Source organism: Pomacea canaliculata, linkage group LG6 (assembly GCF_003073045.1).
Source record: "Pomacea canaliculata isolate SZHN2017 linkage group LG6, ASM307304v1, whole genome shotgun sequence".
NCBI lineage: Eukaryota > Metazoa > Mollusca > Gastropoda > Architaenioglossa > Ampullariidae > Pomacea > Pomacea canaliculata.
In genome coordinates, this window is record NC_037595.1 from 130,181 (window position 1) to 154,587 (window position 24,407).

The following is a 24,407-nucleotide window of genomic DNA, read 5'->3' on the forward strand; positions in this document are numbered from 1 at the left end:
GTAGAAGATAGGTGATGTAGACTAGTGCTAGGCAAGGTAGGATCAGATCTAGGGTTAAAGTATTATTTCAAGATTTATTAGGTGGTTTTTATTCTGTAAATAAACTTATCTTGAATTAACACACCTTTTTGCAATACTTGAATGCATGATGTCATACATTTGTCCCAATCTAAACGAGTAAGCACGTATTCTGAATGTAAGAATGATATGATGGCTAGCGTACATTAAAATCCCAGTCGACATTAATCAAGCGAGAGCCAGAATTGTAAATGTCTTTTTCTTAATGACCCTCCTTCAGTCACAAAGATTTTGGATGTCATTTTTGACCCAAGGTTGTTTTTTCCTTTCTCTGCCTCTCTAGAACATCTGCTGTTGAAAGTAGTTCCTTTTTAATGTTTCCTGTGATGGTTTGTATTACAAAGAAAGCCTGCAGCTGTGAAAAAGTTTTGTGATCTTACTGCTGTACTATCAAGCTGTGTTCTGAAGTGTAACAAAAGAAGGCTCGTCTCTAAACATTGTGAGCAATGAACTTAAGTAACAAGAACTTTGTATTTTTAACAGACCTACGAGGTAGCCCACCATGTCCCACTTACCAAAATCTCGACATGCACTAATAAATGTTAGCATTATATTTATTGTATGCAAGACTTGACACACAAAACCAGTACTGAAAATGTGCCATATTTTAGGATATTTTAATGGTCTTCGTCAACTGCAATTTCACAGTCTGATACATTCACGCTGATGTACCAGATTAATAATCTGGTTTGTCCTTTAAAACTAACCCTGCCACAGTAACTACAGACTGTATCAAATGTTGTTTTCAGTAAGACAGCTGATGACCTAACCCACAAGATTTCATTGATGGACACATCTTAATAAGCTGCTGAGTATAACTGCACCCACTTTGGCCCATTAAAAAAAGTGTTAGTGTAGTGGCAGGCAAATGTTCATCTGAATCTGTGAACATTATCATCAGCAACATAAGACATACAGGTCACATATAATAAGAAGAACCATTCCCAATATAGACAAAAAAACTGATATTCTTGTGCCAATGAAGAATCTAGCTCTCAAAATAATACAAATGCATTACATGAAACTTTGTCACCAACAGCAGACACTAGCAAGGAGAACACAAAAGTCATGTTTCAGAATAAAAATACAAGATTATCTGACTGGGTTTATAGACATAACAAACAAGACTCCAGATGCACAATTCCATCACAATCTTGCTGGCTTGTTGCAGATCTCACTAACCCTGACAGCACATATGAGAGACCTGCTACATGTTCACAATCACAATTCTACAGCTAGAGTATCATCTGGGATCTTGTGTCTAGGTAGACAACACAACAGTGTAGGAAAACAAAAATTCTGAAATTGTCTATACCTATACGGACTTATGTAATAGACAACAATTCTAGGTGAAAATCCCCAATCTAAAATGGCACACCACAAGAGTCACAACCATTGTAAAGACCACAACCTCTGCATAAGTAGAAACTGTGAGGTCAGGATTAGTGCAAGATTCATAGAAGTGTCGGGGAAAGCATTCCAGTTTTGTTACATCGACAGTGCACTCCACTCATGAGCAGGATGGCGACACTGGTTCATAAAAATGCTGTATCAGGTATGCACACCCCATACCTGGACACCTAGGCATTGTTTTTCAGTTACAGAAGCTCTTCTAATTGTATTGCTCATTTGGTGACAACTTTCACTGCTTTGTGTGCTACAAATCATTTCATAGACCCTTTGTGTTTGTGAATACATCTACTGCTTTGTGTGCTGCAAACAAAATAACTGAAATTCTGTGTATTTGTGTGTGTGCATGTGGAGAAGAAGCATGAGTTAAAAATATCCTCATCTTCTACAGCGTTGGCAAGCATAAGGCACTGTTGTTGAAAGAACAAGTTGATGTTACAAAGAAACTGGACACAAAAGAGTCTCACAATCATTGTAAATGCCTTGTCATTGTGCCAATGAGACCACAATTTATTAGACCAGTTTAATACACAAAATCAATAACCATGTCAATGTTGGGTCTACAGCATTTGCAGGTAAGTGGAGTGCACGTTATAATGACTGTTCCAAATGCAGCCTGGTTTTTAACTTTGTTAGATGTATACAAAAAATTTCTCTAATTATCATCACATAAAAAGTGAGATAAATCTGCATGATCAGAAAGATTTTAGAATCATTCTGTTTGTTGTATATATTTACATTGGCGTGATTGGTCTGCTGACTGCCGACACATGATCCACCAAATCCCAATGTGGATATGGTGTACTAGACACATCTGCACATATGCAATCATGATTCTGCTAACCGTCAATCCATCAATTTATTTGCTTTCAACAGAAAACAACTTCTGCATAATTTCTCTTAAAAAAAGTATATTTTTATCTTTAGAATTCAAACAATATCATACATGTGCAAACAAATGTGCCTGTCATATCAAGCCAAGCATTACAACCTGGGACCTGGGAACAGGCCAAAGGAGACAATAAACTGTCCTTGTCTGTACTTCAGCGGCTAATTGTCAGCTTTCTCAGATGCTGAAGTTGCACAGCCAACAACTCAAACAGAAAGATTTGTGGTACTAATCTTGCCCAGGAAAACATACAAGTACTGTCAAAATGGTCTGAACCACAGTGTGGGACAGACTGACAGATCCACTATTTCCAATGCTGAATCTGTTAGGAATAGCTAAGGTGTGCTAAATCCAATAGCATTATGTTGCGAAAAGCTCTTTGTGCCTATTAATTGGACATTTCATGCCATTTAAATTGGCTGTCAGGCATTCATGACAGGATATCAATATACCATCAATGTACTATCAAATTTGTCAGCATGCACAGATCTTCTCTATTATTTTAGTCATATGACAGGACAAACATATGCAGACTTCAATATAACAGATCAAGTGCTCATTGTACTCCACTAGTGTTTAACTTATTTTTCAGTTACATTCATGTAGACTCTTGATCTGCTGATATCTTTGCCTCCCTTTGGTGCCAACAATCAAATACTTTCTTAGTGATATCTGTAAGGTGTGGCACTGAACAATGGTTACATCTGTCAAATAATCACAGCAACTAATCCTGTGCAAGTTCTTCTGTAATACACCATTCTCATAAATGTCATCATTTCCTACTTGTATTTTCCATCATGCCCAATTCTTGAATGCCTCCTATTATGACAGCCTGTGACATCTAAAATCCTATATACAATTTGAAACATGAGTTATGTTATTACTATCTGATAAGCTCTGCAATATAACCTGCTGTAGACCAGGGTCCACAACTATCCAGCACCAGTTGTTACCTTACAGACAGGCAGAACTGAAGGATCATGTAACTGGGAAAAGGAAAAGACCTACAGAGGGTTTACTAGAACTGTACTTGAGCAGAAATATAGCAAACTCGGAGATATGGATGTGTCCTTGGTTCCTGATTATGTATGTGATGAACAGGTTACAGTAGCAACTTAAAGTATGATAAACATGAAGATCACCTACAAATGGCAAATAGTTAATGATGATTAAACATTCTTACAGATGCAGCTTCAAAAATGTTTGAAAACAACCTTAAATGGACATAGACATAGACATAGCAACAAAATATATCCCAAGGCACAAAATCAAATTTTCCAGAGGACTGGATAGAAAAACATAGGAAAACCAAAGTACACATCTGGATTCTACAACAGAAGCAGACACCAGACCGTAAGAGTTACAAATAGGCAATCCTCTCCACATCACTTCCACTAGAGTATACAACAGGTATCGCATACATGAATATATATATATGAATATAGACAACAAGTAATGAGCCCAACTCATATCAATGTCTATACGAGGACATCTACAAATGTTGCCCATTTCTTGTGCCCCATTTCCACTAACCCTCGCTGCAGTGAGCAGCATGACATGTCCAAGACACACACAAATTTCGTATTAGGAAACATGACAGAGAACCTCATCTCATATAAAAACTATTTTGCTATCTCATACTTTGTCAATCTGTTAGCCTGGCTCACAAAGTTCTGCAAACAGGTGAGGGATATTTGACAACCAACATTGTCCCAGTATTATTCCCTCATTTGCATAATAAACAGACCCAACCCCATTGCATTCATGTCTGTTAAGCATACCACCAGAGGATGTTAATACAGCATTAATATATTATCCAGTCTTTTGGTGTCAAACTATTTGGCCCGTAAGGTGACCGCGGGACAATCCCACTTTTGACCTGGTGTCCCGCCTGCTCATCGGGCGGGACGCCCAATGTCCCACTTTCTGGCAAGTCCATCAAATGTCCTGGTTGTCTTTAAAAATTGGAATACTGTACGCTGATTCGGCATTCTTTGACGGTGACGACACCATCATCGGTACGTGTCCCGCTTTCCCGAAACGTCTGGTCACCTTAGGCCGTCTAAAACAGAAAGGTCTTCTGAGATATGCTGGTGCCATATCAATGTTTGCATACAAGATGGAAGATTATGATTCATGGATGCATCTACAAGCCTGAGAGTGAGATAAAGTGCAAAGTAATGTGCAGGTCATCAGAGTCTGGACTCCTTGATAAGCCCACAGCCTGAGATGGGGCTAAAGTGCAAGTGACGTGAAGGTCAGTGTCTGGACTCCTCAACGACTCCTCCCTCTTGATCTGTCATGACTGTAACCAATGAGCCCACAGCCTGTCCCACTTCTCCTGCTATATGGAAGAGCTCCCCTACATTTCCTGCAAACAACACATGAAAGCAACCTTTACTTAAACTCGCACCTTCAAAAGTTCATTATGATGCAAGTACATTATCAAGGCTGTAAAATAAATAATACACTAAGATGTCGCAGGTAGAGGCACATACATGTTTACATAATACACTAAGATCCCATCATGTATGAGTGCAACTACTAAAAACTAAAAACAAAATTACAACATAGTAAGGATGGCAACCTGATTATTGTATCTTCCTTAAAAGTATGCAAAGGACTTTTGAAATTTTGGTACACAGCAAAGATAGTTAACAGACTCTGCCATTAAGTCAGCTATATTTTTCCAAAAGGTTCCAAGCCTCTTTTAAGACATGTTATCTAATTTTCTTTGTGCTTCCAATATAAGTATCAGACCATAGTGTTAGTGAATTTAAGTGGTCTAGGCTTGAAGAGAGATGGGTTCTCAGTTGTCTCCTGCGTCCTTTACTATCCCTGAATAATCAAGTACACCTCTCCCAAGTAGATACATTAAGTTTTCCACTCACAGTCCTCAGTGGGTCATGAACCAGCAATCTCCTATAAAATTAAGACTGCCTGGTGCCTTGTGGTACGGTAAATAGCTTACACTTCCAGTACTTGGCCCCCCCCCCCCATATGACACTTGCCCAGGGCCCTGCTAAGGCTGCCTCTGCATGTTTTCCAATTATAAAATTGATGAGACATTATATTCTCTAGTAATAAGACAGATGGAGACATGATGTTCTCAATTCGTGAACAGTAGGGTTATGAAAACAACTACCCCGATGATCAGATGATCCTTAATTATCAGCTGAGTATGGAGGTAGGATCAAGAGACATAATCTTACAAATTTGGCGGGGCAGAAGATCTTTAGCAAAGGAAAGAAAGTGTAATGACCCTTTGACTTGTCTGTAGTTATGCTGGAGGCAGTATTGTCACCTGCTGTAATGCTGGTCTCCTCAGTGCCTACTATACCTGCAGCAATTTTTGAAATATACAACATTGTTAGCACTATACCAGATTCTACTACACACAAGTTACATTTAAATATTCCCCTGAAACATATTCCATTGTGGTGTCACCACATCACAGAGCAACAGTGTTACAACATGTAACATGATCTCTTTGAGAAATTCAGGTAACATATGTGACACTGTCAACCACCACACCATGTGATAACACCATGATATAACCATACGTGACTAGCAGTAGGTAAGTGCCAGAGGGAGCGGGAAAATGGTAGGTGTTACAGCTAATTACATAAAAGGTGTCAATGATTAATAAAAATAATTTTTCTTAAATTGTGCCAAGTTCTAGCTAGAAGTTACCATGCATGTGCAAGACAGTCAATCTATTCATGCATTCTTTTATACATGTATGGCCTAAACTCTCTGCTGCACCATCAACAAGTACACTAAAATCTTTTTAAGACCTTCCCTAGTTATGACTCATGATTTTCCAAGCATATTTCTCTATATAAATATTGTCCCTATTATATCTACTTCTCCAACCCAACTTATAACCAACAGTTTGGTATCTATTATGACTTTTTTGCAAAAGTTGCATGTTAAGAAAAACCAAGTAGGTTTCAAAGTAGAATGCTTCTAGCTGACTGTCTACCATATATTACAATTTTCTGCAGAAATCTTATAAAATAAATCAAGTACATTTTGAAACTGACTGCTTGTTTATTGGGCAACGGGTCATGCAACACAAACCATATCCCTCATCAAATCTACCATCTGCCTGGTTCAAACAGACCCTGTAATGACCAGATCATCCTAACACCAAATGTTAAACCAATCCAGGCCCAAAAGACCAACTGATACCAGATGACAAAAGCAGCTATTAACATCAAATATAATCAACAGCGCTGTTTCACTAAACAAAAATACTATTTTGATGGCAAAATTCCTTTTCGAGTACTTACCACATGACATGACCATATGGAGTTATCCCGACTAGCTGCCTCAATTCCAACTGTCCACTCCTGATTGGTCTGACCAATAAACAAAGGGAATACAGATTTCATCCATTTTTACCCCCATCCTGCCCTTGTCAGTCAGTGAGCTCTCTCACTCCAGTTTTTCACCAGGTCTACAGCAGGGATGTGCGAGGGAGCTAGTGAGTCATGTCATCTGGTAAGTACTCAAAAAATGGAATTTTACCAAATGATATTTCTTCTTCATACTTTGCAAGATGACATACTGTGTTCAGAGGATCAGAATGGCACGCCAGGTCTCTCAAGTAGAACCAAGCGAACATGGAATCCAAACACCAGCTTATTGCCCGAATCGTTTCTTCCAGAGCTACATTACGTGAGAATGCAAGGCTAGTTTGCAACAGCCCAAACCTCATGGCCCTGGCCTGAACCAAGGTATCTGTTCTGGAAAAAAGATCCACATAAGTTGCCCCAATGACAGACTTACGACAGTTTCAAAAGTCTGCACCACAGTGTCTGTCTTATCTTCCCTTGAGAAAGAAATAAAGGATATCTGCCCTTCCTGTAGAAAGCCTCTTTTTTCAGTTAAATGTGCAAGATGCACACTGGATTCTGCAGCCTAACTGGGTTATGGGGACCTGCCTGTGGTAGTGGAAGCAAGATGACCTGAGGACCCTACCAGAGCAACCTATTCTTAGCCAAAACCCCAGAAATGTGAGAAGTGTTACTGAGCCCTCTGCCCTAAGCTGCATACAGGAAGGGATTGTAGACAAGGCAACAATGCCCGACACTCGAAGCACTGCTATGAAAAACAGGTCTTCCAAATAAGTCCTTGCGACGTAGCTAGGGAAAAGGGCTCAAACATCTTGCAGTTCTGATAGGTGAGAACCCACCCCAAAATGGAAATAAGACAGGACCTAGTGGTCTTGCCCTGATTTCTCAGAATGTCTTAATTTGCCACCACATCCCAAAGCACCAGTGTTAAAGGCCTTATAGCCTTCTATTGGGATGGGCGGAAATTCCCCAATAAACACACTGAAGAGCCAAAAGAAGAATCCACCACAGGAGCTGGTGATACCTCAGAGGGCTCCAGCCCTTGCAAGGACAGCAAACAGAAAAAGTATCTCTGATCTTCGTATACGGCTACCACAGAGGGCCTTCTAGCACCAGCGATTCATGCCACAGTTTCACATGAGAACTTCCTACTGGTGACCCATCTCCTGATAATCCTCAGAGGAGAAGGCAGCGATGCTCTGGTACTGGATGGAAGATCTGGCTGCGTGGCTGTCTCAGTAACATGTGACAAAGGCCATTTCCAAGGGATTATCATGGAAAGGGCTACCAGGTCCAAGCTCCATGAATGTCTCCAGTTGAGTAGTGCCACCTGAGGATCAACATTGACTCCCTTCTTCACCTTCTCCAAGACCTTGGGCAAACAATACTGTCAGAACAAGGCATATGCACGAAGACCATGCCAAGGGATGGACAAGGTATCCACCACTCAGGCTGATGGGTCCAGAACTGGCAACACAAAGGTCAGTAACTTGTTCCAGAGTGTGGCAAACAGATCCACCAGCAGCCAAAAGAACACCTGACACACAGTGAAACACTTGGGTGGAGGGAACAATTTGCCCTTTTCTCCTGCTCAAACGAACTGCTTGCTGAAATCCTGCCATGTTCTTATTACATGTCTTAAGGGTAGGCAACAAATGAATCCACATGAACGCGCATGCCCACATAGAAGGTAAAGGAACCAATTAGCGGAGGTGACACAAGCATATCAAACTCCATCCCAATCCCTGTGTTGCCCGTGTGGCCATGAAGGCTCCATGTTACATAGTGACTCGGAGGTAGGTGGAGGTTTTAAGCCACCAGCGGAACACTCAATACACACATCTTCTACCCCATCATCTGAATGAAGAAGTGCACTAGACACCATGGGAACCCGCATAGTCATGGAGGAGGGGACACACTGCATCGCCACCCCATATGGTCTTTCTACTTCTCTCTCTTTATGAAGAATGTAGCGGTGTGGTGAAACTGCTGTTAGTGTACAGGGACAAATCATTAATAACTGCCTAACCTTACTTTATTTCACTCTTTAAATAGCATTTAACAGGCTAAGGTATTTACTTTCCCGCCGTGGTTCGTCTCTAACTACCTGCACCCATCTGTCCTCGGCCAAGTAGCAGCAAACTTCACAAGGTAAATTGCAGAACAGGACAGGCAGTCAGGGTGGGGGGGGGGATCAGTATTTTACACTGAGCCAGCAACTAAGGCTCTATCATGGCAAGGAAGCCAGCCCTGTAAACAGTGGCATCATGCAGAGAAAGAACAGCATAGGACAGACAGCACAGCAAACATATTAAATAGCGGATTTCACAGGCCGCACACGGCTTGTCCATGAGACAAGGTAGCTGAAACAGGTCTTAAGTCAGGCAAAAAACTGATGTGAGAGCTCACTGGCTGGCAAGGGCAGGATAGAGGGAGATGGGAGAGTCAAATTTGTGTTCTCCCTGTTTATTGGTCAGGTCTGACCAATCAGGAGTGGATAGCTGGAACTGAAGCATCTAGTTAGTAAAACTCCATACAGTCATGTCCTCAGGAATAGTACAAATGGTGACTTGGCAATGCACATTCAGAGAACACATCAGGCAAGAGCACATGACCTGATTTTGTCTTAAATCAGTTTCTTGTTTTTTTTTTTGTTTTTTTTTAAAAAACCTTTGTCATCATTCTTTTCTTTGGATGTTTGTATTAAATGTATACACAGACAAGTTAAAATCTCACAATAGCGCATGCATACAATTTATCTTACCACAATTTTTCTGTTTAAAAAACATGTTGTCTTTACTTTTTTAGTTTGAGGTTCTTATTAAATATGAATGCAGATATTCAGTTAAAACCAAACATATTTTACTGCTCAGACACTCATTTAGCCTGAGCCAATTCAACTTTCAGTGTTCGGACAATGTGGTCTTACATGACACACTATGGTCATGGCCACTGACATTAGTTAAATAGTATCTTTGGTCATGGCGAACTGGATTCGACTCAGACAGGAGGTGTATCAGGGTTCCCAGGGACAGGGATGGGGCCAAGTAAGGACCTTATAAGGACCTTTCATGCATTCGTAAGGACCTAAGTGACAGTCATCAATGCTTAAGTTTTTCTCTTGTATGGTCGGAAAAATGTATTATTTATGAATCTGTGGTCTTCTCTATGTTCTCTAATACATGTATTTCTAGTAAGGTGACCAGACGTTTCGGGGGCGAAAGCGGGACACGTGCCGATGATGGTGTCGTCACCGTCAAAAAACGCCGAAAAAAGTGATTTTTAAAGACAACCGGGACATTTGATGGACTTGCCAGAAAGCCAGAAAGCGGGACATTGGGCGTCCCGCCCGATATTCAGGCGGGACACGAGGTCAAAAGCGGGACTGTCCCGCCAAATGCGGGACGTCTGGTCACCTTAATTTCTAGTAATAAATAATCAAAGAGTTAATTTTGATGCCTGTCTGCCATATTTAGATTAGATAACTTAAAAAGTGTCCTTAGCGCACTGATAACATACACCGTTAATGTTCCAAGTTTTCTAGAAATCTAAGTAATAATAATTGCAAAACCTGAAAGCCATTCTTTGGTGTAATACAAAAGTCAGTTCATGTCTCTCTCTCGCACACACACTCTAATGGGAAGAGAGAGAGAGAAATAGAGCTATGCACAGTAGTACTAGAAGATCAAGGTTCAAGAAAGAGTAAGTTTCTAAAGACCTTTTGAAAAAAGAGTGTTTTTTTGCGAATACGGAAGGGCAACTAGTGTTGTACAGATGTGTAGACCAAACATGCGGCGAAAAATCGTCGGTATTTTGCGCCAAAGTCGACTCCGAAAATAAATTTGTGGTAATATTTTATCGATATAAGGACTTGTAAGGGTCACAGAGAAAATGTAAGGACCTGTGTGAGAATTTGTAAGGACCGCATGGCAAATATAAGGACTTATAAGGCCTTACGGCGAAAATTCAATATGTAAGGACCTTGTAAGGACCTGGGAATCCTGTGTATATATATATGGGGGTGATATGGAGCTTGGTCCAAATGACAGGTGTTTATAAATGCACCAGTGTTTTGAAGTAGCAATTTTAAATTGTTATATTCATGACTTTGCGAGCTTCAGTATTTTATTTAGCAAGAAAAGGGATTCTCCCAGTGTGAGACATACATTCAATTTGTCTAGGTTTGAGAATAGTTTAGTCTCACAAGAAAAACTGGAATACTGTACATATCTTAACATTTGCTTGGTACCTGTGATAAAACCATTTCATTTATTTAAAGACTTACTACCTGAAGAATGTCCATTTAGATGTTGTGAAGATTCTGCAGTAGGTGTGAAGCGATATCGGCCCAGTCCACCTGGTAATGAACTTTGGGAGGAAGATGGGGTAGTGATGGGTGTGCTACGAGATGAGGAATTGATGGAAGCCAGACTTCGGTCCCCCTGAGACTGACAAATTACAATCAAGGTTATGGTGAGGAGTTGATGGAAGCCAGACTTCAGTCCCCCTAGGACTGACAAATTACAATCAGTACATTTTCTCTCTCCTTTAAGACACTCCACACTCTCTCTCTCTATATATATACTATCACTAAAATAGAAGAAATGCTTAAAGCTGTCCAAACTGCAAAGACTGCCACCAAGCCTTCAATGAGATTTTGAGGGCACGATTATTGCTTATGCTGCCAAATCCTTTAACTTTCCAGCATATCCCACATTATATCAACTACACTTAACAAATTAAGAAATTTCTCAAACTATAACTACACCAATTTTACATAAATCAGAACCATCCTTCGTACTGTGTTATGATCATTCACAGGTTCTTGCATCTGGTAGTTGAGTTTTTAAGCAGGAACTTTAGGTAATGATAGAAGAGAGTACAAAAAGGTTTTTTTCCCAAGAAAATTTAGCAGATGCTACAAGCTACTTGCTACAAGTCGCCTGATTGACGGATGCTGCACTAAGACTGCAAGGTGGAATTTGGTCATCTCCTGCTGGGATAATATCAATACCTCGTCTCCCTAACACATAGTCACTGAAATTGTTGTGCTAGTCTGCATAACCACAATGATCTGGGGCTGAAGTTTCATCGCGCAGGCATTTTCCATGTCGCTAAACCTCTAACCTCCCGAGAGCTGGCCAGTCCAACAGGTGAGCGCCATCCATGCGAGCTTTGTCCCCCATTTCACCGCAGCGCAGCTCTTGGGCCATCTACACTTGCACAAGTGGCCTTGACACTCTGACGCTAGGGAACACCTAGGAAAATCCATGCGTGTGAACGCACAAACCAACTTGTAGTACATGCGCGGGTTTTCCCCAAGAATTGGAGGACGATTTAACATCTTTTCACATTGTACGAAAAGCTAAAATATGCTGCATTTTGTGTGTATGGTATATGAAGTATTATGTTCTATTAAAATCTATTTCATGTATTTCCATGACTTTCAGTTTTTTTGGCAAATAGTATTTGAGAAGGCAACAAGATCAGTGTCAATGACAGTGACTAGTAAGCGTCTTAAACTGACTGAAAAGAACCAAGTGTTTGTGAGAAACGCTTGTAAATATAGAAGTACAAAGTCCTTAGTCTGTAGATGAAATGACAACATTGGTACTGCATACCTTTGTTTATTTGTACCGTTATAATTCAGCTGAAATACGCCACATGTTTCTATTTTTATGTCATTCTCAGCAACAGATGGGAAGAGAGACGAAGAAAATATACCACCATATAAAAAGCAAGAAAGGCGAAGTGGATAAATATACTAGCTAGCCTAACACATGTTGAATCGACTAATGCATTGTACATGTATAAGAAGCAGCATCAGTGTAAACTGCTCCTTCTTGCAGAAAACATTTGTGTACAAGTACTTCGTACTTTTTATTGTTTATGCAGACATGCCTTCAAAGACTGTCAATAGTGATAGTGTAACGTGTCAAAAATGAGCAAATGTCACTGTAGGGTTTGTATTTTTTCAGTTTCTTGACTTGGTTAATAATCTGGCCAGCCATTCTTTGGGAGACTCTTACTAGTTCGGCACACACACACCCACCAAACACACACACAGACCACACACACACACCACACACACACCACACACATTCTGAAAGGCGCCTGTTACATAAAAATGAAGGGCTAAACACACTTGCAATGTAGGTGTGACATTGCGCCCTCGATTTGCAATTACTAAGTCCGCTTGTATGTTATTGACAATCTCCAGGATGTCATTACTTGAAATCTTAATCCTTGATAGAGTTCTATGTCATCCCATGAATAGATGTTAGTTTGATTGTGAAATATTCTGTTTCTGAGAAGATTTCTTTCCGCTTTATACAGCAACAAGTATGCAGCAGCCATCTTTAGCAAGCCTCACGTGAGTTACAGGCTGGGAGGGCTGTCTCTACAATTATGGATAGATCGGCCGACTAGAGCAGCCAAAACTTGTCACACGACTTGACCTTTGCTGCCCATAAAGGCTGGGCTGACCTTTGACAACCTCTAAGTAGCCTCAAAGTGCAATGAAACTTCGGCTCCTGTATTGCCTGGATCATGGACCATAAAAAGTGCACTGCTAGCAGCTACGGAAACCAACCCTTAGCCTCTGGTGAAGTGGTAGGCTGACAAGTCTCGGCAAGCCCTCTGGCAGCCAACATTCGGAACCAAAGCAAGTCATATATAGATAGATATATAATGAAATTCTTGATGTCAACAGTATACACAGTGCACACAGAGAGTTTTCATTTCAAATTTGACAATTTACTAAGAGGTACAGTGAAAAGCTACTAGTGACAAAAGCACAAGAAAGGAAGTAATATGTTCATCCCTTAGGATAAGGCAGCAGCTTCTACAGGTGGGTGTTACCCAGATTTAAGTGCATTCCTTATGCTGAGTGGGACTGTTAGTTGCTAAACTGCCTAAAATCCAATCTAAACAGAAATGCCCAAAATAAAGGAAAAAAGTAAAGAGTGGACAAAACCTGTCCGAGTAATTTATCTGAATACTCCGCTGAGACATGTGTGCTGTGTTATAGCACATCTGGTTTGCATAAGAGCAGCAGTTAGTACTGTTTAATAATGATTTGTTAGACATCCCACCTTTGAGAATGGCTACTCGCTCTCATCTGTTTGTGACATAACTTCACACTTACCTGGTCCAGCAGCTGTCGAAGTCTGGCTAGTTGAGCTTCCAACTGGTGATTGTGGTCCTCCAAAATTCGCATGCGTGCTTCCAGTCTTCCTTTATGCTGCCGTAACAATTTGGCCTCCGCCAGCATTTCCTCATCACGAATGTTACCACTGATGTTACCGCCATCTTCTGACAGAGTGCTGCTCTCCCTTGATTCACGAGCTTCCCGTAGCCGATTGTACTCTTCCTGTAGTGTTCTGTGTAAATTCCACTTTTTTGTGACCCACAGTACCAGATTTAGATTACCACAGAATTGTATTAGTCTGTGTATTACATTCAGACAGCCAAACTACATTAACTCATTCTGTACATTTTACTAACAGATGTGTGAAAGTCAGTTGACTTCACAGTATGCAGAATGGTCACAATTGCTAGAGAGCAGGAACAAATAACACTGGGGTAAAATCCACTGTAACATTCAGGGATTATTTTCTCCTGAAATGTCTCCTTTAACAGCTATATTAAACACCCTACTGCCCAGTTTCCTTTGTTCAAAGTGCAACAAAATGCAGACAACACAGAGATCTTTGTACTATGTTAATGCAGTTTCCATGACGCATGGGTAACTATGGCTCTGCTTCAACTGATCTGTGTGTCCATTACTCTGCAATAGCAATACATTCTGCATAACATTCAAAGACAGAACCAAAGAACTGTGTATCCATTCTCTTCAGTATTTGATAAGAACACCAAAACATTATTCTACAAAATATCTGTTGGCAACAAATTTTGCCCATTCACCCTGGAAGTTTTCTTTTTTTTTTTTTCTAAAGAACTGTTTGATCTTCTGCAAGTCTCACCTATTCTCTTGTTCAAGTTCTTTGATGGTGGCCTCCAGCTCCTGTTGTTGCTCAGCATCAACAGCCAACATAATCTGCATAGGGCTCTTCAGCTGTCAGACACCAGACACATGCAAAGCAAAAAGACATTACACATTTTATCCACAGCAAAAATTACCTCTTCAGCTGATAAACAAAAGTGTCATGAACAGCTAACATGACCTTCAGCTGCCAAATGCCACACATCAATCAAAGCCAACATGACTTCTTAATGTCATACATCCACAACCAACATGGGGCTCTTCAGCTGTCCTACATCACAAATATGTCACCCACACCACAGACATTACAAACATTTTATGAACAGCCCTCAGGCATTGTGGTGCACAAGATAAATAATCATTTTCAATATGCATACTGTAATATATATATATAGAGAAAAGCTCACAGCCTGGGCTGATGGATCCCCATTTAGACTTGAACAGTACTGTGCAATCAAATGGTGCTCATCCTCCCTGTAAGCAAAGGAAAACCTGCTAACCTACATGCTTTGTAAACAACAACCTCTGTAGCCATTGATGTCTGCAAGCATGCATAGTTTGTAAACAACCACCTTGGTAGCCACTCTTATCTGTCAATATATATGCTTTGTCAACAACCACATCTGTAGCCATTGATATCTGTGGTATTCATGATTTATAAACTTCAAAGTTTGTAGCAAAATCTTTGTAGCAAAAATTTTGTAGCAATTTATGAAAAGCTCTCTGGCTTAAAATATGTCTCAGGACCTTGTACATGCTTTTACCAGACATACATTTGAATATCCAATGTATGCACAAACACACACACACAAATGTGTATTTGCAACACTATCAACAATCAAAAATGTAACTTACGAGTCTGGAGAAGAACAGTTTTGCCTCTGTTCCACTTCTGCTAACCTGTGACAATAAACATTCACTAGTATTCATTAATGCTTTTAAGCACACAAGTAATCATATTAAAATCATGCAACGTAAAATACTTTTCTTAACTAAACTGTTACAATACACAATATACACAGTCATGAATTTGAAACTTAACCAAAGGCAAATTTCCTGATTAAGCCTAAGAGGCCTTCCCAAAGCAGGTGTTTCAATGTGAAAGAACACCCAAACATTACACATGCAGATGTTGAATCAGCTCTGTGTAGTATACAATTTCCAGGCCTGAGGTAGGAGGGCCTTGGGTAGGAAGCATATTCAGCGGTATCATATTCTCACTGGACGTGCTTGAAGTCGGAAGGCCGCTGGACACTGAGGATTTATCATATATTATGTCACGACACCGCTAGCGCCTCTCACTCACACTCTCTCGAGTACACCAGCGGCGTTGGACAATTGCGCGTTCTTTCTCTCAATAAAACAAAATGATTTGCCTGTACGAGTCTGCCTACGTTTATTAATAAAAAAAATAATTTAAAAAACTATGAAAACACAGTCACTATCACAATGGTTCTTCCTTGCGTCTAACACATCTACCAAGTGCACTGAATTCCTTGCACACTATTAAAACTCACTGTCTTGAGGTCAAGACACACCCGCAATTCGTGATGACACTAAAGAAGGGTTCGGAGAATGTGCATATGAAACTTGTGGGTTCGGTACATCAAACAAGGTTGAGAACCACTGCTCTAGGCAATGGCTCTCTGCTCTGAAAATCGCGTCCACCTCTCTCTGAATCCCTTTCTCTTCACACTGTCCCGGCAGCGGCTTCTCCCTTCAATAAGAAATACAATCCGCCTCCCCTCCATTTAGCGTCCAGTTTCACCTCCTCTCGCTCATTGCTTTCTACCCCAATCTCTCCTCTCTGGCCGCTCTCTCCCTCTCCAGTCACACCTTTTCTTTTTCTTGTTTTACATCTAAGAGGCACACATTTCAAAAACTCCCATCACTCACAACTTTCACCTGCACACGTGCACTCAGTCCTAGTACTCTGACTAGTTCCCTGACATCTGAACGTCTAGAAGAACATTCGTGCATTGAGAATGTTGGATTTATGTCCCCCTAGGGAAGGGGGTAGAGGCTGCAAGTAAATCGGAATCGACAGTGAAGAGGTAGGCATGTTACTGACCATTTTGTGAACCGAGAGGATAGGGGACCAACCCCTGGTGTTGCAGCCTCTAAGCGAGAGGTAAAAGGTACTTTTTTTCGTAGTTACCTAACGACACAGTGAAACTTTCTCTTCCAGTTTCTCCATCACCAAACAAACAACTACACAGCGAGGAGGAGGAAAATAAGGAAGTTACCATGAGAAAGATAATTTAAATTTAAACCAGAGACGGTGTCTGTGCAGTGGGTGGAGGTAAGGAGGAAATTTAATGCCACCAGGATTCCGACAATAACCAAAGAAGATGACACCTTTAGGGACGATCAGACTACCACTGTCCACCAGTACCCGGTGTAATAACATATCAGCCGGCAGGTCATTATCTTTCTTTCCAGTCTCTCATCTTCTTTTGCTCTTCAAGCAGCACTGAGCAAGATTATCTCTACCCACCATCCATCCCCAAAAGCCACCTTAGAATCATTATTATCATGCATATTCAAGGAAGATTTCACAAATCCAGCTGTGTATAAATTTGTGGTTGCTGCGAAATTTGTTTTTCAAATAATTACATGCTTATACATGTATTTGAATATCGCTTTTAAGGTGCTTCGTGTAGTGAACAATTGTTTCATAATTTTTTGCAGATATTGGTAACCTGTGAACTTCAGCCTCAAAACCCCAAACCAGCTGCTCAACCTCAGATGAAGCGTCAGTGGGGGAGGGTGTGTGTGTGTGTGATGCCTGTAGGTGTGCACATGAATATCCTTGATGTTTGTTTGTTTTATATATATGTCACTAACCTATTTTTTTTCATTTGGTAATATTTTTAACTGCACCTTGCAATGAACTTTATTTCTAGAGCACCTATTGCCCACAATTTGCCCACTGGGACAAATAAAGTTGGTCATTGTCATGTCCACAAGAAGTTCATTTGCCTGCTGTATATACATAAACCCACCCCTTTGTGGGACAGCTTACAGTGTATTGCCTGCAAAACTAAAAAAAAAATTTTGATTTGGCATTTATTTCCTTAGCTACTATAGACTGAGTAAAAGTCACTTACCTTGAAGCATACAGTTCCAGGCGTGAGTGCATATCTTGGGACATCAGGATGCTGTGCTGAGGGGATGGAGCTGGGCTGGCACACAAAAAACATTACAAGGAAAACATCAGGATGCTGTGCTGTGGTGATGAGGAGAGGTACCATACATACAAACATCACAAGGAAGCATCATGATGGTGTGCAAAATAAATTATAATGATGCACAATAAAATTGGGTATAAAACCTTTGCAATGATAATAACAACTGTATTTAATAAAAATATATTGCCAGGGCAACCATAAGAAGGTACCAAAACAATGAGGAAAACATTTTAGTCAGCTGAAGCTATTGCTATACTATTATACTATACACAGATATAAAAATGTCATCATACAGATATGTATATGTAAATTCAGGTCCTTCTGAAACCATCTGGATCAAAGATATGTACTGGGAGGTAGAAACTGATTAACCAGTCACCTTTCTGTGATAGTCTGTAATATGAGATAAAACTTATTTTTTCCAACAAAGTCAGCACTGGCAGAAACAACACTAATAAATGACTCATTCCCCTTTCTAAAACAGTCTGTATTGAGAAGTAAATCCCCAACCCACTCATTGATCTTTCTGCATTGGGAAACAAATCTCTGATAAACCATTCACCTTTCCTTTCTGAAAACAGTCTCTACTGAGAAGTAAACCAGTAATAAACCACTCACCTTTCAAGACTGTCACCTTCCAGTACAGTCTGTACTGGGAGATAACCCAGTCGAGGATGCTTTTTAAAATGTCGTTTGGACTTAAATTTATTCTTGAAAACTTTGGAAAAGTCCCTCACATCTTCACCAGATGTGGTCTGAAATGAAAAAAAAAATGTTATTTAAAAATACCATTTACGGTGACTGTCTAGTGCTATAGAAGTTACATTCTAGTCTCATTAGCACATTTGATCAAATTTGAAATAGATCATGTCATTTTTCTGTAACTTGTCTATGACTAAAGAAAGCTGTTCACCATCATAATAACACAGTACTAACAAATTATAAACAAAGTTAGTAAGTTTAGTCCTTGCAACAACCAGCATTTGGAAGGTGAAGGCCAACCCTCTCCTTCCATTGCTGCTGTACCCATTTCTTCTCAGCAGATAATAAGTGGGGTGAGGGAAGAGCAGTTTTTTAGCCACAAGCCTGAGCTCTTCAGGCACAAACATTAACTACTCTTCTCCACAGTCACAAACATTAACCACTATGCTACACAACCTCCTGAGTTCCACACACAAACACTACTATGCTACACAGCCTCTTGAGCTACAGTCACAAACACTAACCCCTATGCTACACAGTCTCCTGAGCAGGATTCAAATCAGTAACCTGCTCCACAGTCAATTGCACTGACTACCAGACTACATAGCCTCCTGAGTAGCCCAAATCATTACAATAAACCAAAATCTATGCCAGTGCAAAATGCAGGCCTCTTAAGCAATATCAAAACGTCTAAAAACCTGTCTTCTGCTTCCCAAACTTGAGATGCTTTACTCTTATCTCAAACATGCTTGCACTCAGCAGGTAGAACTCAAAACACTTATGACAGCCCTCTCTCTATGTATCTAGATTATATTAGATGGAAGCATCTAAAGGTTGACTTTGTCTGCTATCATCAAACTACTATAACTGACAATAGGATCTAGCTCAAAACTCATCTATGATGATTTTTCTCAACACAACAATTAATTCTGGCTTTGGCAAATAACTGTTCTTCAGAAAAATTAAGAAATTTTAAAGCTCCTAACAGAATATTTCTAATAGCTTGATTTTTCACAAATGGCAAATATGCCTTAATTTAAATAACTGGTGAGGAGACAAAAAAGAAAAAGAAAAACAGTTATCATGTTCTCCAACCCCATGCCAAAACCTGAAAAGTATTATTCTAGTTTTGACAAAGCTGAGAGCCGAAATGTGTTACTCTGTATACTAATTTTCATCCCCCAAAGATATTTTATTTTCATCAGATCTCTTAATGAGTAACATAATTAAAGTCAGCTCACAACCAAAGGTGTAGTTCCATAACAACCATTGCCACAGTCACCCTGTTATTTTTCCTTCACTGTAGTTATGGCCACAGAGGCAGTTCCATAATAACAGTGGATGTCATAGTTACCCTATTTTTCGCCCCTTAACTGTAGCCAGTTCAAACTGCAGTCTTCTATAACCATTACGATAGTTACCCTATCATTTTTTACTGTAATCATACCACCTTTGAGTCCATGAGGCATGACTTACTGTTGTGCAGTATTCTTGCATGGGATGGCTGAGTTTATGTCCCTTGACAAGTCGACCAGAGAAAAAACAATTCTGACACATGTCAAAATTGAAGCATTTCAGACACCGATACCTGTTAGAAAATGAGTTAACACACAGAATTTGTTATTTCTTACAATGCTATCAATTTCCTAGTTAATAGATTTCTGATATTCTCTTATTTCACTCAAAAGTTCTTCATATACAGTCTTGAGTCAATGGACCTTTCGCCACTCTTATCGTTTACTACGTTTCAGGAGTTGCATTTTCCTGACATAATCAAAGTTAAAAGGCAACATAAAGTAAGACAGTGGATTTTTTACTTTATGTTTCGAAAAAGTTACTCAAGGAAGACATAAATATTTCTTAGTGGAAACAAATGTACTTCACCAAATGACATTGGATAGATGAGCAAAATATTCAGTGATTAAACAAGATTGCACACTGCAGATAAAAATGACTCACTGCAAAGAATATACTGCTAAAAAGAATCTCAGTGCAAGAATAGAAACAAGACACTTTGTTCTTTCACCCTCCCAGGCAACTGAGATATTTAAAACTCAATTATTCACATAACATACAATCTAAAACCTATATAATATCATAAATATAGTTCTGTACCAACACACATAAGCACAATTCTTTCTGTAATATTAAATATGCATAACTACCTACATACTTGTATATGCATGCAAGCACATTCCTATATCTACACACATTTATCTACTTATATAAATAAAATATAAACACACATTAGATCTGTTCAACTAGTCTGTCACACTTCTAATAACCTAATAAACTGAACTAATTTAGTAAAATTCTTTTTATTTCTTGATAATAGCAGTGCATGGAACTCACAGGCATTAGGATGGTAAATACAGTGTACATCGAAGTGGTAAGTTATCTTCACATTGATCATAATTTTTTTTTTAACAAATAATGAAATTCATTCCCTGTGTTTTCACTGTCAATGTCTATGAAGTGTTTCAGTGATGGCCCCCAAACAACACCTTCCTCATTGTCAGTCTTTGGAGATCAGCCACTAACTTTTGGATACAGTGCAAAAACAGTAAAAAAGAAACCAAAAAAACCAAAAAACTTCCAGGCATCTTATTTTGTCTATATTTGATGACCAGAAAAGTTCTAGTGAAAACATATTTCTGAACATTGCACAGCTGAGTACAATGGTTTTGAATTTAATCTCTTAGTCAGTTCTGGATAGACTGATCTCATAGAGACCTGTTTCCTTCTCAAATCAGTCACCTGATACACCCCATTCTATTCTTTTTCAACCATAATTAATTTAGGACAAAATCTTGCAGGTGAGGAACTCTCAAAGCAAGAATATAATGCTAAAGAAACTTCAAATTCAACAATGTTAAGTAAGTTTATGTCACAGAACTGATTTAGATTTTGACCACTGTATAATAATCTCTAGAACTTATTGCTGTTACAAAGCCAACTTCACTCCAGTGCTAAGAAAGAGTAGCAATAAAAATAAAATATTTTCCAAACTGTCATCCTTTGAAGAAAGGATCTCATGCCAAATATTGCACATATATCTGGCTTGCATCAGAAATAAGGGGGTATATGAAAAAGTTTTAGGGTCAATAAAATCACTTGCTAATATTATATATTAAATACATATTTTCTAATACTTGAATTAAACTGGATTTTTACGCCTAGCAGTGCAGTTTGTTTACATGTCTCCCATGATGATTCTGCAAAAGTGACATCCATATGGTCAACAGCTCCACAAACAAGGCTGTCACACACAAGCTCTTACAGTTTCACCTTGGCAAGATTGTGCAAAAACAGTTCCCAAAACAACAACCTCCCCTCCAACACCCCCAAAAGTAGGTATGTACAAGTGCTGTTATGGTAATCATTGTATTTGTATAACAGTCACCTTTAGTCAAGTTTTCACAATAACCATTACAAACATTAACACACTCTGACTACAGAAGTCAGAAGTGTGCAGTGAATTGACATATCAAGGGAGTTAATCAGGTGAAAGCGCTGTTTGGAATGTTGACTGAACTTTGCTTAAATCCTTGTCTCACAGGATATTATTGCCATTATGATAAACAATTTACTTCGGCTATAATCATTTGTTTCTTTAGTTAACTGTATAAAAGAGGTTTAACAGAATTATGTAAAAAATGTTCACCTGAAGCCAATAATAGGGAAATCTTTGCAAACGTTGCATTTTGCCTGATGCTTGGCAGTTTCAGCAGCAGCTAAACGATGTAACACTGGCAACCACACCAGAGACTGGGGCTCCAGTGAAAGCCAGTCTAGAAAGTGGCCTACTTGAATCTCTGGTCGACCTTTGGCCTGGAATATTTCCACAGCAACACAAAGTGTAAGTGCCCAAAATTTAAAACGATTTATCTGATTCTTAAATTCTTAATTCATAAATTCTGATTGGCTATTGGAGAATTTGAATGTCCAGCAATCACATATGACAGTTCAAACTTAACCTATGAAAGAACATCACATTAATAACCAATCTGATTTGGGGAGATCTGGACAGACAAGGCACCCAATGTAGGCCTACCACAAGCAGTAGGGAGCAGGACCTGCATAAAACAATAATTATTTAAGATAAAGGCTGCCTACATTTTTTAATTCCTGTCAGGGTTTTATTAACACCAAACACAGTAGACATATTTTTTTATTGAAAATTATGTGTGCTTTTAAATATCAGTTAAATATTTAAAATATTGTTGAAGTGTTTCAGGATGATACTGAGGAATCATGTTCATCTATCTTACTCTCCAAGCTAAAGTGAGGGGTGCTGAGCGGCACATGCTAGCTGATACTTTTTCTGTGATCAGGATGTATGATGTTTCTGACCCCTCCCTTACCTGTCGGTCAACATAAGGACACACAACCCTCAGGGATGTGTGCTTTCCTTTATCATGTTCTCTGTATAAACAAATGAGATTATCATTAACAATGCTATTCTCAAACTTGTTAAGTATGCAGATGATATGGCCCTGGTGGCTTGCCTCAAAGACAAGCAGTCCCTGTCACTGTACCCGGCTTGTGTGAGGGAACTGGAGGACTGGTTTGACTGCAGCTTCCTGCAGCTGAATGTTGAGAAAAAACGGGAGGAGATGGCCTTGGGGAGAGCATACGGTGGAAGAGATGGCAGTACCCCTCTCTCTCCACCAATCCAAATCAAAGGACAGCAGGTACAGAGGGCTGTCAGTGTTAAGTACCTTGGTGCAGTGATAAATGGAAGGCTCTCCTTTAACGATCATGCACACCCAGTGTACAGACGGGCCCAGCAAAGACTGCACCTTTTGAGGAAACTCCAAAGCTTTAATGTCAGCTCTGGGATGCTGGAGACTGTTGACAGCATCCTGACATTTAACATCGCCACCTGGTATGGTCACCTCCTCGTCCATCCAACAGGCAAATAAGCTTACAGGTACACCACAGCTGCCACTTTCTGACTTGTATCTTCAGGCAGTCTGAAAGATGGCACATAACATCCCCTCAGACCAAACACACCCTCTCCATCCCAACTTTCAGCAGTTGCCCTTGTTCAGGCACTACAAAGTGCCATGTGCACGAAAAACTTGGTGCCAGCAGCCATCACCACACAAAATAAAAGGCACAAGGGCTCTTAGTTCACATGTTCATGTTAGAAGGTGTATGCATGTTTGTGTTGAATGTCTTGTGTGGGTATGTCTGCCAATTATGCTGTCTAGTGCTCATATTATGTTTGTTATGCTCATTATGTTTGCTATTCTCGTTTTATGTTTGTATATGTGGTTGGGTTTGTGAGCATAAGAAAAATCTCTGTCTTGGACTTCCTCGGAGAGACAATAAAGTTTGATATAAATTAAAAAAAAAATGATGACAAAGACTTTTTTTTAATGACTTTAAATAAAATTGCATTATGTGCTATTGTGTGATTTATTCTTCCAATGCATATTGTAGAGAGGCCATTTTGGTACGATGGTAGCTGAACTTGTTCTAACAAGATATGGCTTTGTTGATAACATTTGACGTTAATAGTTACTCCTGTCATTGGAGATTGATTTGTCATTTAAGGCTGGATGGACTGAAGTGATATTATGGTTTGGGATGGAATGAAAGGTGACCCACAGAACAAGCAGTCTCTTTCAAAATTTACTAATTTTATGTGATTTATGCAGAAAATCACAATATAAAGTAAGCAGCCTACAATATGCAGTCTTAAAAAATGTATTTAGATTTTTTTCAACATACAGTGTTTGCAGAAAGGTTGTAATAGAGCTCAA

General features: G+C 39.5%; 1 protein-coding gene across 15 annotated transcripts in view; it reads right to left on the reverse strand.

Annotated features, from left to right (window-relative positions):
- Positions 1-679: 679 nt before the first annotated feature.
- Positions 680-24,407, reverse strand: part of LOC112567040 (dystrophin-like) — a 172,543-nt gene continuing 148,815 nt past the window's right edge. For 14 of the 15 annotated variants that reach the window (XM_025243511.1, XM_025243515.1, XM_025243506.1 and 11 more), the window contains 11 exons: positions 22,301-22,467; positions 20,113-20,224; positions 18,553-18,689; positions 17,854-17,928; positions 15,599-15,643; positions 15,151-15,217; positions 14,724-14,815; positions 13,886-14,120; positions 11,027-11,186; positions 5,640-5,717; positions 680-4,748 (listed from right to left, as the gene is read on the reverse strand). In XM_025243511.1, the coding sequence (XP_025099296.1) occupies positions 4,636-4,748; positions 5,640-5,717; positions 11,027-11,186; positions 13,886-14,120; positions 14,724-14,815; positions 15,151-15,217; positions 15,599-15,643; positions 17,854-17,928; positions 18,553-18,689; positions 20,113-20,224; positions 22,301-22,467 (1,281 nt within the window). In that variant the 3' untranslated portion in view covers positions 680-4,635. The remainder of the gene's footprint in view (positions 4,749-5,639; positions 5,718-11,026; positions 11,187-13,885; positions 14,121-14,723; positions 14,816-15,150; positions 15,218-15,598; positions 15,644-17,853; positions 17,929-18,552; positions 18,690-20,112; positions 20,225-22,300; positions 22,468-24,407) is intronic. The other variant, XR_003099724.1, reaches the window with a different exon arrangement.